Raw genomic sequence first — 15475 nt, 5'->3', positions numbered from 1 at the left:
GCCTCAGAAATTGCTATTGGAAATGTGCTAGCGACATCTAGTGGTAATTTTTGCAAAACTTAAGCTCACCCTTGAAACTCCGAGCCTCCCAACACATGTGTTCATTCCATCAGAGAATGTTTACTAAATATCTCCTGTGTTCTAGGCTCTTAGGTCAAGTTCTGAGGATTTCAAAGATATAAAAGACATAACACCTACTTTTAGAAGCTCTGGCTTTAACATATTATGCACATGCTAGCCAATTACTATATAAAATGTAATAATTTCTACCATAGCAATAAGAAAAAGTGCAAATATACTATAGAATGGGTAACTCAGTTTGCCAAAGGAGACACCATTTGCATTGGGTATTGTATTGTATTGAAGAATAAATGGTGGAATCTGGAGATACCTAAAATGGTAAGTTAAGGCTAAGTCTTGGTTGATGTGCTAAGGAGTTTAGCCCTTATCGCTGTGTGAAGGGAAGATAGTAACATTGTTTAGCAAGGAAGTCTCATAATTGTATGCAGGCAACAGTGTAGAATGTAGATTGGAGACAGGAGAACCCAGAAGATAGAAAATCAGCTCAGAGGTTATTAGACTACTTTCCTTAAGTGGTGAGGAAGATCCAAATTCCTTCAGTGGAAATGGACTAGACATGAAAAAACATAACTAAAAGAGATATTTGAAGTAGAAGAGAGACTGCCTAAGGACCTTCAGGATGTGGAACATTAGGGACAAAGAAGAAATGACTATTTCTGCTCTATTTCCTGGGATGGGAGGTTATCAAGTAATCATGTAATTAAACGCCATAGAAAACACAGCAGAAGCAACTAGCTTATGGGGGAGGGAAGAACAAATACAATGATGAATTCATTGTGATTATACATATCTATAAACTTAAAGGAATATTTAGGTAGAAATGTCCAATAAGTGAACAGAAACATGGGTTTGGGAGAGACTTGGCCTCGTGATAGAGATGTAGGAACTAGCAACAAATAATCCATATTACAGCCACCAGAGTGAATGTGGTTACTTAGGAAAAATATGTCAAGAGGAAGGGCTAAGAGATAGGATCAGGATTTTAGGGAACATCGTAATTTAATAAGTAGGCCCCAAATAGGAAATGGATTCACCTTAATTTTTTCATGACAATCCCTTTGTAAGTTATAGACACATGCTTAGACTGCCAAATGGATCTGGAAGTAAGTTGGTGATAGGAGTATTTCTGTTATACCAGAATATAACTTTTCAAAATACATTTAAGCTTAGCTTAAGGTTTAAAAGCAGAGTTATAAAGTTCTTTCACCACAGTTTCATGAAGTAAGTTGTATTTGAATTTTCCTCTCACAACTGAAAATTCTGGTCTATGCTTTAAGTATAGTCCTTCCTAAGTTAGGGGAAATTTTATTTGACTGCATATGAAATGTACAGCATTTCTACTTATCCCATTAAATCTGATCCAGTTATCTAGTTTTCTTTCCTTTTTTTTGTTTGTTGTTGTTGTTGTTGTTGTTGTTGTTGTTGTTTTATTGCCATCTTTTTTCTCTCTCTCTTTTTTCCTCTATCCTGATACATGTAGTTCTTGCTTCATTGATTTTCTGGGAAAAGAGCCCAGGAGATTTAATATGTTTCTATTACAGATTACCTTACAAATTTGGGTATTAACTCCACACTTGCAGAGCTGTCAGGCTGGAAAAGAATTATTCATGCTATTTTGTCAGTTAAATACCTACAAATGTGTGGCTTCCTAAAATATCTATAAATTCTATTTTATTTTTAAAATTCAAATTCTTTCTTTACTTTTTAATTTCTTACGCTAGTAAAAATTATTTTAAAAATACCCATTCTGTCCATTTTATTGCCCCAAGACTAGTATTTTCTCTATGCTAATCTCAATCTCTTGTTCTTCACATTCATATGTCACTTCATGTGCCATTTTACAGAGCATCCACCCTTAATTATTACAGATTAGCTTAAATATCTTTTAACCATGTCATTTCAAAATCTATGTACTAAATTTGCATGCTTTATTTAACTTTGGGCAATCTGTTAATCCTCTCTGCACCTGAATCAGCCTTATTGTTACAAAAGGAAATTACAGTTCAGGATGGTCATGTTAGATGAAAAGGGATGAATGTCTGAAGACCTTGCATAATGTAATCCTAACAATAGAGAATGGTAATTTAAACACCTGAATTAGCCCCACCATACAAGAGCATAAGCACACTTTAAAGCTCATTTGGATCAATAGCTTTGAAATTATAAAACTTGGCAAATTAAAAACAAAAATTCAACTATATTAAAAATTTTCCCCACAGCTGAAGGTTTATATTTTTTCTCACAATTTCAAATTTTTATTCCTCCAACTCACCTAAACTATGATCAACTATTATCAGCATCTATTTCTTTAAGTAGAATAAGTGGGAATAAATTAAATGAAATATACTTATTAATTTTACTTTAATATTTATAAATGAAACCACAGTATATAAATACATGAAAATCAAAAGGAATAAATGAGTGATCCATATAGAAAGGAACTCACACAGATGTTCTAAACCCAACTCTCAGTGATTCTAAAAAGGAACAATATTCAATCAACAAATATTTATTGGGTGCTTTACTCTATCCAAGGAATGATGCAAAGTTTTATGACTAATACCCTGCTCTCTAGGAACTCTATCTACCTGACAGACTTGTGGAGAGACAAATAAAGAGTCACAATGTAATATGATAAACATAACATAATAGAACTATGCATCAAATACAACTTTTACAAATAGGAATCCCTGAGAAGTTTTTCCTTAAACAGGTAACAGTCCACCTGAGATGTGGTGCTGAGTAAGTGCCTCTATACTCAGAGAGTGGAATGTCTACTGCCTTTATTAATTCAAAGTAACAGTGACAATGACAAACAATAACTGTATTTAAAAACTTCCATATTGGGTATTTTTATTGGCACCAGATATTGAGTTCATTATTTTTCATGTCACAATACCATTTTCTTCACATGTAACAATTCCATGAGGTAAGTGACAGCTACAAATTTTAATTTTAAAATGAAGAAACCGACGTAGAGAAAGGTTATGCAAGTTGCTCAACATAACATTGCTGACAAAGGACAGGACTGGCTGAGGGGTTTGAAGTGGGGGGGGGGGGGGGGTGGGAGGTTGAGGTACCAGGTGGTTGGTATTATAGAGGGCACGAATTGCATGGAGCACTGGGTGTGGTGAAAAAAATAATGAATACTGTTTTTCTGAAAATAAATAAATTGAAAAAATTAAAAAAAAAAAGGACAGGACGGTAGTGGAAGATCTAAAATATGTGTTCTCTAAAAAAACCTACTCTCCTACACTGCCTCTTACCATATAGTCAAAAATGTAATTAATTTTTGTGTCATAGATGTCTTTGTCTACAAAACATACATAAAATGCTTATACATTATTTTATGATCCTCTTAAACTCCATTAACATCTAAGCTGTTTGCAGTTTTCTTTGCTCTCAGATTGTCAGAGTTCTACACAAGAGCATCTGTAATTATTCCATTCTCTGGAAATGGATACTAAAGTCACTATGTTCTCTAGGCAGCATCTCACTGTTCTTTTAAATGCTTTTCACATCCTTTGCTTGCTGCCAACTCCTGAACCATTTTCAACATGGCTCTCACCTGTTTCATTTCATCAAAAGTTGTTTATTAAGATTAGTCATATCGTTTTCAACGCAAAATTGGAAGAGTATTTGCTTTCCCCGATGCTTTGGACCTCTGTCAACTTTGGGCATTTTTGTACTTGGTGTTACCTACTCTCAGCATCCCTTGTGACTTTGATTTCCAGGGAGTAAACTAGAGCAAATATGTTATTGAATATAACTTGCTAGAGAAGAAAGCTACAACTTCCTTTTGATAGGCTGGAAGCAAGGAAGACAAAATAAACAATTTTTCTGTCTTTAGTAAAAGGTAGCCAAAAGGTTATATAGAGCATACACAGAATGTTGAAACTGATTCCATGTGCTTCGACAAATGTGTTTAATTTCTAGAATTCAGACTGCTAGAATATTAAGTAAATCTATATTTCTTTTTAAAATCTTTCATTTATTTATTTGAGAGGGAGAGAGAGAGCATGCCCATGCACAAGCAGGGGGGAATAGCAGAGGGAGAGGGAGAAGCAGGAGGAGGAAGCCCATTGTGGGGTTCGATTTTAGGACCCCAAGATCGTGACCTGAGCTAAAGTCAGACACATAACTGACTGAGCCACCCAGGTGCCCCAGTAAGTCTAGATTTCAAGTGATTTTTACATAACCAAGCATAGGACAATACTCAGGATTTGATTTTAAATTTCTAAATATTATTGATTTACTTATATTGAATCTAATATTTTTGAGTACCCACAAATAAGAATATAAACTCTCATAAGCCTTTACTTTCTCTCCGCTGTTTTAGGGAATATTCCTCTAGGTTCTATTTGAGATTGTCTACCCTTGATGCCATGAGAAATGAACAAGCAAGTATATTGTGAATTTTCCCAGGCAGAATATGTCTAATCCCCCTCCATCTAGCTTACAAAAGTGAAGTACAGGTCATGCTAATATTCAGCATTCACATATCAACAACAATTTGGTTTGAGAAATAGAAGGGATCAGATATATATTGAATCAGCAATATCTAGATAGAAAACTGTTTTATTATATTGCTAAAATTTGTCTCCCCTTATATGTTATTTTTAATCAGTGAATGATAAGCGACCCCTTCCAACTCCAGAGGTAATAGATTTAGAGAAGAGGGACAATTGAGAAGTTAACTTTGCAATGATGATCAGGAAAGAAGTAACAGGAAAGTCCCAGTCCAAAGAAAAATTGCACAAACTTCTTGTTGCAGATAAGTTTATATTTTCCCTACCCAACTCTTACTGACTTAAAAATAATGCAAGAAAATGACAACGGTGGCTCACTCTCCATTCCAAAAGAGTCACTTAGACTTTATCTTCCCTTACCACCACAGTCTTAAGGAGAACACCAGATCATGAGTTTATCATCAGTGATAAACTAAAAGGAAGAGTAAAATGGTGCTTTTATCATTTGAACATCATAAAAAGAAAAAGAACAGAAAGAGAAAGAAAAAAAATCAGTTTTCTTACCCTAGTTCCTGTTGCTAAGTGTATTTATTTGACTGAAGCATGTGAATGAGCTAGGGGAAATGACATTACACTATCTATAATTAGAGGTGATTGTCCAACTATAAAGGAGATAGCTGAGACCCTCATTTAGAGGTTGTTTTGGTAGGGGGCAAAATATAATTTTAAAAAAGTAAAGAAGCTATCTAGTTTACACAGAAGAATGACAAAATTGGAGAACAGAGAAATAGAGAAAAAGAACTGATTATTGATCATTTTTCAAGTGATCAAGGAATACTCCCTTCAAATGGATGCACCTGATACTACTCAATTTAACAAAAATTTTAAGTAGATTTCTATCCTTTATACTTAATCAGTCCTTAACCAAAACAACATAGTAGCTGTGGTGATGATCTTCAATAAGATAATGTCTATACGTAGTCAGTTCGTGGGCAAGAAAACAGAGGGGGAGAGAGGGAGAGAAAGAGAACATGAATGCTTAGCAAGTGAAAATTAGATAACTGTCCTGAAGAATGCCAGGAGTCAAAATGTCCAGTTGTGGTAAATCGCTCATGTCACTGCTTCTGAGTCATGGTGTGCTGAAGTTTTACTCTGAAGTTGTGCTTTCTAGGTTTGAATCCCAGCTTCACCACTTACTAATTATAAGACTCTGAGAATGTTACTCAAATTATATATATATATTTTTAATTTTGCTGCTGCTTCTCTGAAATGAGAGTAATAGTACTGGCTATTTCAAAAGTTTGTGAGGATTTAATGAGTGAGTATGTATAAAGTGCTTACAACAATATTAAATAATAAATACAGGATAAGCACTTACCAAGTATTAATTCAAATATTTCTATGGTGAAGACACAGGACTCTATTTTTCTAGTGGTTTAGAGTAAAATATACACTACAATAGATCTACAGTCCCTTATCCAAAATCCTTAAGGTTAGATGTATCTGGTAATTCAGAATTGTCCCAATTTTAAAATAATAATATAAAACATATGCCATATCTTTTGAATATTCTAAGTAGGGTTTGGAGCAGTAACTTGTACAAACATATTGATATTTTTGTGGCAAAATACAAATGTCCACTTTAAGTGGGGGAAAAAAAAAGACTCAGGTTCATAAACAGGTTCATATTAGTTCACGTCAGTTTTGGGCCATCAAATGAGCTTCAGCTTCCCTTTGGGTGGTATCTGTTATCAAAATATTTGGGGTTAATATTAGAATGGCAGATAAAGAATTATTTACATGTGTTATCTTATTCTTTTATTTACTGTTTATGGCTGGAATTTGATTGTAATCAAATTTCAAAGTTACTGAATAGAACAAGATGTTCCTGAGTAAATAAGTGAAAGGCAGAAATGAAGTTTCTCTTTTGAGGGAAATGGATAGTGCAGTTGTATTACTTTTGATATGTGTAATGAGCTGAATTGTGTCCCCTCCCAAATTCATATGCTGAAGCCTTAACCCCAAGTACCTTAGAATGTGACTATTTGAATATAGGGCCATTGAAGAGTTAATTAAGGTAAAATGAGGCCATTAGGGTTGGCCCAAACCAATATAATTAGTATCTTTATAAGGGGAAATTTAGACACACACAAAAAAACAGTGAAGGATGTGAACACCCTGAGGAGAAGCCATGTAAGGACCATGTAAAGACCATGCCATTTGCAAGTCAAGGAGAAAAGTCTCAGAAGAAGTCAAATCTGCCAACACCTTGATCTTGGACTTCTAGCTCTATATCTGTGAGAAATTTCCAAGTATCAAAGCTACACCGTCTATGCTACTTTGCTCTAGTGGCCTTAGGAAACTAATAGTGTGTGTCTTAGCAATTTTACTTAAAGCTATTATTTTGAACACAACTGTCATTTGCATGAGTCTGAAGTTCTCTAATCTTTACATTTTTAATCTTATTAAAACAATTGTTCATATAATATTTTGACAGTACAATGTTTTTGAAGCTAAAGTATCCTAAATATATGATTCTGTTATTAGGTAATTTTACTTAAAATTTTTAGATTATATACTGAATAACAATGTGGTGATCATGGGTTAAGGACTAAGGGAGGTCCCATGATATAATTAAAGGACAACAATGGAACCCATCAGTAGTGCTCCATTCCATCAAGCTGAGTATCCAGGTCCAGACAACTGTGTTAAAGTGACAGATTTCAGCTCACAATGTAAACAGAAAGTAGACATAATGTCAAATAACTGAATGGATGGCCAAAGGATGGAAAGAGATTTGGGGATCTACTTCCAAGTAGGCCGAGAGTTCTCCAGAAAATAGAAGCAGTGGGTTCTTGTAGGTTTACAGGATTTAACTACATTAGTCAGAAAAAGCAATTGAACATTTATGTGGGGATTATTTATTCTACATGAAAATTTAAATAGAAAGAGAAAAGATATTCTCATACTAAGTTACGATTAAGTAGAAAAATAAAAACGTTTATTTTTCTTTTGTATATTTTTGAGGTGGCAATTAGCTTCTATCTGAAATTAAGAAAGGAATCATAAGTGATCTCTTCATTTATATATGAATATATACTTCCCTGATGAAAGTAACCTGACTTAATTAGACCATGTGGAGTAGCATATTTCTTTTCTATCAACTGGCATAAGTATAGGTCCAAAAATAACTGCATATTCACTTACATACAAAATTTTAAAATAATGCAAAAAAAAAAATCCCTGAGTGTAAGGATATACTTTCAAAAATATATATAAAGAGTGAAATAAAACCATATATTGTTATGGTTTATCTTCTCAACTGAAGATATTCCCAGAGTTTAACTGATTCTAAAAACAATATATGTTCCTTATAAAAACAGGTGTCTAAATTTATATTAATTAGAAATTCAAAATCCTTTTACTATAATCCATCTTAGTCCTCAACCACTTTAAAATTTTAAAATTATAAATATTTATAAATATCCAAATATTTTTAAAAACAAAGACTAATAAACAAAGAAAATATGTTGCATTTAACAAAGAAAATATATTGCATCTATGAAACCTTAAGTCAGAACCTTTATTTATTTTACCTATTGTGCACATTGAGGCAAAGCTATCATGTCATAAACTCTGCCTAGTCTCTACCTGTTACATTTCTTTATAAGGTTGCCTTTACATCAACCTGCCTGGATCTTACCACTTTCTAAATACCCTCCACATTCCCCATTCTCCATAACCTCCTAATTTGCCTGTTGAGCGACCTACTAAAACCCTGTTAATGTAGTGTTCCTTTTAATTGCAATATTGCAACAGTTTTGCTTGATCAAAAGATTCATTTCTTCGTGGTGTTTTGGTAGGTCAATAGTAAAAAATTATAGCAGTCTTACTGAAATCCCTGTGCAACCTGACTTAAGCTCCTCTACAGGAAACATGATCCTCTGAGGCCACTGAAGTCTCACAGCAACAGAGAAGTAAACCCTGCATTAGGTCTAACCTTTAAGTTCTTTTTGTCAACCTCCCAAACACAGAGTTTCTGCCTCCTAGAAATGAGAATGTTTTTTCATAATCCTTTGGTTACCTATCAAATTTGAAATGTCTTACCCTAAATGAAAACACTAGCTCTTGTAATTATAGCATGACCTATAGTTTGTTTTCATGATTTTCCATTGTGAGTCAATAAGAGTTCTAGCTACAAGCTTTCATGAATTTAGAAGGTTTTGATATACTGTTATCCTTTAGACAAAGCTCTTGAGTATCCTTTTGAAATTTTATAAGGACTTTCTGTAGTTTTGTCTTTGTTGGTTCTACTTAGTTTAATTTTGCTTAGAGTTAGAATTTCTCAGCTTCTCCACCTGGGCTTAAGCCAGGTTCTTAAAACAGGAAGTTGCCCTGGAAAAATTTCCATGTGTCTTCTCAATCTATTTGGCCCTCTAAGTCAAATCCCTGATTACTTGATACTTTACCTCATGCATATGTTTCTAACTGGCATAATTCCACCTAGCGCAATCTGAAGTTACAGTGTCAATTATGGGAGAATTCATCTCGTGCCTGCTGAAGCTGGCTTCCTCTCCCTGCTCTCCCCTTCCTCCCACTTTTCCCCCCCTGCTTTTCTTGGGAAATATTGTTTTGTCATTGTCAGATACCCAAGGGATATCTAGTCTAGCTAATCAAATGTCTCCAAAAGAAAGTGGGGGGAAAAAAAGGAATGTACATCTTTTTTATGTTATCCCCTCATCCGAGGTACTACTAAGGATGTTTTCTTTCTTACTGAAGTGGATTTAGTAAGTTAGGTTATGCATAACTCACAGGTTTCTTTTGGATAGTCCTTGGAATGTCAACAGTCTACAAGCATAGAAGAGATCTTCAAATTCCAATTTGAAGGTCACTCAGAAAATAGAGGGGATATGGAAAATAGCTTCTAAAACTTACAGGCCTTCTGCATTCCTTCCTGTAAACAATGCTAAGTGGAAAACATAAATCCATTTTTCTTCATCTGTGGTAAAATACAAAATTAAAAATTTCTGAGGTTCACAAAAAAAAAAGGATTTCTGAGGCTAAACAATGGATTCCAAGTATATTTTATTGTCCTATTTGTAATTTGTCATCTCAGAATGAATTTAGAATATAAAATACTGTAAGTTGTCAGGCTAGGCCTTGAATATCTTTGATTCCCATGGAGTAGACTAGTTCATATAGAGAGCAAAATCTTCCAACAACACAACACTCTGTCTCTGACAGAGGAATAAATGAAGGTAAGATCAGATAAAATGAAAAATAATAGTGGTAATTGTTACCATTTATTGGGTGCTTCCTATGTGGCAGGCACCACACAAAGTGCTTTGTACATATTAACTCATTTTATCACGTCAAACACCTTTTGAAACAGGAATCATTATTATGGTCTCATGTAATTCTTTCAATTAAATATTGATTTATAAGCAGAAAGATCTTTCATCTCCTTTATTGTCTATCTATTCTGAGAAGTGGAAAAAAAGGAATATCTTTATGTTTTACTGAGTTCTTAAAGATCTCTTCATCTCAAAATCAAACTGTAAATCACATCTCAGCAGCAAACTATAGGCACTGTACCACTGAATAACTCTAGCTATAAAAGGAAGAGCTATCTTCATCTCAGTTTTTATATCTCAAAAAGGAATACAATATTAGCCATATATATTTCCTTCCCAAAATTGTGTTATCACTGAGGATATAAAAGAATTTCTCATTCTACCAAACTCTGCAACAACCAAGAATGAGACAGCTGAAATTGAACAAAAGTAGAAACTCTCAGTCTATTCTGAATATTGAACAATAAAGAAAACATGTTAATAGAAGAGAGTTTTATAGAAAAAAAATATTAAAGATAACTGGTAATCAAGATCTGTTTCTTAGTAAAGATTTGCTATTTGATGCATAAAGCTACAAAAGAAGTATTTTCTATAATTTCAAAATTACATAAAATATTAAATTTTAAGAGAAGAATGGAACTTCAGCACTTTTACTATTTATTATTTGCTGTTCTTACTTCCAAGAACAATACAATTTCTTCAAGTTTAGTTCAATCCTTAGAGCTCACATATTTATCTTCTTTATTTTTTAAAAATCAACTCAGTCTCCAGAGGTCTGTTTGACCTAGGAGAAATAATATTGAGTTTTCCTAATTTAAGCAATAACCTAGACCTAAAATAATATGTTTAATGATTCTAAATAAATTATATATGGAAAGAAAAATCAAAGGTGATTTTTATTTTATTACGCTTATAATAATGCTTGCGCTGATATTCCAAGCAAATAAATTATTTTGAAATCTAAAGTATCATTTACCTCATTCTTTAAAATTTCTCCCTTTTAAGGCTCAAATTTAAAAATGACTTTCAGCTTCAAGTAGAAATACATAATTTGCCAAGAGATAAATAATGCAAAGTCTATCCAACTATATTATTAAAGGCATGACATCCACTGTTTACCATATTAATAAAATAAATACTTTCTTTAGAAGTATCATATGCTTAAGTGTGCCTTAAGTAAATAGAAAATCATAAATTATGATTTTAAATGAATAATGCATTTAAATATAAAGTAGGGTTGGGTAAATAGCACTTAACTAAACATTTGATTTTCAATCTACCTTTTCTAATGTCTCTATGTTTTCTTAAGTATTAGAAACTCATATTATCCATAATTTCCTATTTATGTTTTTTTACTTTAATTTCCTTTTCAGTGTTCCAAGATTCATTGTTTATGCACCACACCCAGTGCTCTATTCAATACATGCCCACCCCCACCACCAGGCTCACCTAACTCCGCACCCTCCTCCTATTTATGGTTTTTGGCAAAACAAACAAACAAAAAAACAGACAAAAAGATAGAGGATTGGCAATACTGTAGTTCAATAGAGAAGGTGAAACATCTTGTACTATACAATGGGTTGTTGCAAGACATGCTTGTGATTTTTTTTAAGAATCACACATTCGCAAATCAGCTATTTTAAGAATTTGAGATGTCTACTTTTTCCTAACAACGTGTCTACCTGCATATAATTCTTATAATTGCATTCCCCCAAGTGTTTTTTGTTTTTTTTGTTTTTTTTTTAACATCACGGCCAAATATAATCCACTGAAAGATTTCCAAACCACAACAGGATATTTTTCTAGAAAAGGGATGAGTAAATCTATAATGTGTTTTGGTCATATTCCTAAGGAATGCTTCTAGAAATTTTCTAAAGTGTTAAATTTCTTTCAGATGTTTGCTAAGCATGTTCATAATCTGTCTTATAAGAGTATAAAACTATTTATTCAAAATCTTCAAGAACACCAATGTTATTAATCTTGTTTTCAGAAATCCAGATGAAGAATGGCAAAATGATCTCTACTTATTCTGTTTATCACTTTGGGAGATGTGAGCTCTGCAAATTATGTAAAAGTGATCCTTGATCATTACACACTTGTACTTTATTTCCATCCTTTTATAATTCAGAAATCTCTGTGACTTTCAACAACACAGCCACATTTCATAAGTTCAATTGTCTCTCATACTAGCTAACCATGTTCAGTAAATTTTCTGAAATTAAATGTTTAACCATGATTTAGATATCTAAACATAAGAGTAATCTTCATCTATAATATATAGTCACATATTATGTGTATTTAAACTTGCGATTTAAGATACCCAGAATATTGATGATTGAGTATTTTTGAGGCAGGGCAGAAGTAGAGACAATTTGCCATTAAAAATTAGTATATATGTACACACACAGAGATAAATCGTTAATAAGTTAACAAAAACTATACTTTGGAATATATGATGCCATTTGAAATAACAAAGGTATATAGTATTTTAAGAAAACCTACACTAACTTGATTCAATCTACATTTAACAGCAAAAGCATGGTGTGGGAGAACAGAAGTTCCTTGAGAAAAGAGATACATTGATTTTTCTGTGTGTGATACTCAATGACTTTTCACTGAGGCTTTCCTTTGAGTTACAAGATCTCACTGGAGGTAGGAAGTTCATTTACAATTAGGTAGAAATACCAGTTAAATAATCACATTTTGTACAACATTCCACTAATCTTTCTTTTTAAACACCTATTATGATTAGCCCCCTCAATTTATATGCAGTGTGCATGTATAAATATGCAAAAATACTCATGTAACTTTTTTAGTTGAACTAATATCTATTTTCAAATATTTCACAATAATACAAGTAATTTAGGTGACGCCCATCTCCATTTCCTTCAGAAAGGTAGTTTATATTTTAATCACTTCTTAATTTATATTTTTATACAGTGTATAGTGTTTAAATGTGGCCTTCCTATCTAGCAATTAGCTTTTTAATAGTATTTATCACTTAGCTAAATAGGATATTACTGCCTGCTTCAATTTTCCATGCATACTCTAACCACTCTCATTATCTCAAATAAGTAAATAGAACATTTTAAACAACACATCTTAAACCTTTTTATAAATATTTGGTAACAGGCCCTTGGTATTACATCCATCAACACCTAGTGGGAATATCTGTCATTTAAACTAAGACAAATTAATTCATCTTAAGAAGTAATCATTGCTACTAAATCTTCATCAATCACAGTAGCATTAGGATAAAGAATTCTAAGAGAAGGCTTTGAGTAAGAATTTCCTAAATCCACACATTTCAAATCAACATAGTTGGAAGTGTACTATACATCATCGTAAAGCACACATAACAGAACGGAGTAGATAGGAATCAGAAATATATGTGATATTTTGTAAGCAAGAGAGATCAGGAGGCTTTTAACATAGTCAGTGCACTCTGTGTTCATAGATCACCTACCCCTGAGACTTGCCAGAATAGTTTTCACAACAAATTTCACCTCATTGTCTGACATTCTTCCAAAGTCTCTTACCATGGAATATATAGGGCTTTATAAACATGGGGAAAACTAAGGTGAGTCTTGGTTAAACAGAAATATGCCCATGTAATCCACTGTTGCACAGAGATCAAGTGAAGTAGTTGTTTAGAATTTTAATAGTCATCATTTAGTTTATATTCTGGATCAGTACTGTCAAGGACCAAAGACGATACTGGGCTCTCACTGATTGGATGAACTTACCTTCTTCACAATCATTCCGCTAACCTCAAGGAGAGACCCAAATCATCTTGACCCCTCTATGCAGATATATATATTATATTGTAGATCATTAAAATTTTGACTTTCACATAAATCATAAAACAGCTTTAAGAAAAAAATAATAATTTAAAACACATTATCAACATGTTCTTTGCTGATAAATACATTTCTAATAAAAACAAAGTCAGAGAAAATGAAAAAGCAATAAAACTTAATAGTAACTCTTTTCAATAAAAACCAGTCATTTGGCTTTGAAAAATAACATGAAAAACCACAAAAGCTTGGCAAAATAAAGGAAGAATCTGGCTATCATTTAGCAATGTCTTTAAATGAATATATGGATTTAACATAGTTACTATTGGACTAGGTGACAACAGGGAGAAGCTAGGTGACTCCAAATTCTATTTCCTTAAAGGCACTGAATGAAGAGAGAGAGACTGTGGCAGCACTGCTTGGGTATGAACTTCCCACTTAGGAAGCAATGAGCTAAGCTCTTTCTCTAAGTAGATCCATTTTGGTCATGTCTGGATGAAAGTAGTTATACTCCCAAAACTAAATGGTTCTGAGGTCTTCCTTACACACTCCCCTGTCACCTCTTTACAAATGACTATATCCTTATTACCTTGCTTTTCTACAACATGAAAAATATCTAAAACTTAATCTACATTTTCACTTTCTCCAGCTCTTTTGCCAATGTGAAGCAATTATTATGTGTCCCTCAAAAGGAACACATTATTCTGGGTGGAAATAGCAAATAAATAGTAAAGAGGCCCTAAATAACAAGTTTACTAGGATCTAAAATGCCAAATACTAAGAACAAACAACTGGAAATTAAAATAGCAAAGAAAGGAGAGGAAAATACTTTGTAACTCCATACAGAAGAAATTGCTATTTAGCGAAAGAGAGGCCACAGATGGGGAGGGAGTAATATTTACTATCTCATTTTGTAAAACAAAATAGTTTCACCTTTACTAAAAAATATCTTTTAAAACTAAATTTACCTTGTGAGCAACAAGAAAATATTGATTCACAGAATTAAATATCACACTCTCCCCACCGCCAACAATCCAAATCACAAAGTACAGCATTTCCACATTTTAGCATGGAAAGAATTTTAGTCAAATTTAAGTCTCCCCATTCAGTTAGAATTAGAAAATCATAATATATATATATATATATATAATGTGCCTGATTATAGTATTATGTTTGATACTATTTAAAGTTGCCCTCTTTATAAAGCATCTGGGATAAACAATAATTAGAGAAAGGTTTAAAATTGCTAGTCTTACCAAAGCAATTTTACACTATCAAATGATGCATGCCAACTTTCTAGCATATGCCAATGGCCTTGGATAGGAGAGCAAAGAATCTCAAATGTCATAAAATGTTTGCATTGTTAGAACTTTGCTAATTTCTCATAGGACATTTTAAATATTGCCTTGTAATGTCGGTTTACAAAGGCTTTGCTGCCCCATCTAGAGGGTCCTGCTGCTGCAAAAATCCATTTTAACAGCAACAATCCTTACCTAAAACAAGAGAAACAGTACTTTCTCTAGTTTCAGAGAAATAAGCACAAATAATACATTTACATAACTGTGTAAAATGTGCTTTGACCGAATGAATGGATTATGTATGTCCACAGAATCCCTCTCCACACATTCTCACCACCATCATCATCATCATCGGTCACCATCACTGTAAGCATTTTCTCCTCTTCCCTTTCCCTCTCCCTCAGATTTCCTTACCTCTCTCCCTCCCTGTGCTGCCTCCAGTCTTTTCAGGTTCAAACCCTGAAAAAAAAAAAAAA

General features: G+C 33.1%; 1 protein-coding gene across 1 annotated transcript in view; it reads right to left on the bottom strand.

Annotated features, from left to right (window-relative positions):
* Positions 1-15475, bottom strand: part of CCSER1 (coiled-coil serine rich protein 1) — a 1346695-nt gene that overhangs the window by 447917 nt on the left and 883303 nt on the right. Inside the window, exon 10 of the mRNA XM_059394604.1 lies at positions 15414-15458. Coding sequence (XP_059250587.1) covers positions 15414-15458 — 45 coding nt within the window. The remainder of the gene's footprint in view (positions 1-15413; positions 15459-15475) is intronic.

The sequence above is a fragment of the Mustela nigripes genome, chromosome 1 (genome assembly GCF_022355385.1).
Source record: "Mustela nigripes isolate SB6536 chromosome 1, MUSNIG.SB6536, whole genome shotgun sequence".
Lineage (NCBI taxonomy): Eukaryota > Metazoa > Chordata > Mammalia > Carnivora > Mustelidae > Mustela > Mustela nigripes.
This window is presented reverse-complemented; position numbering and strand designations above follow the sequence as displayed.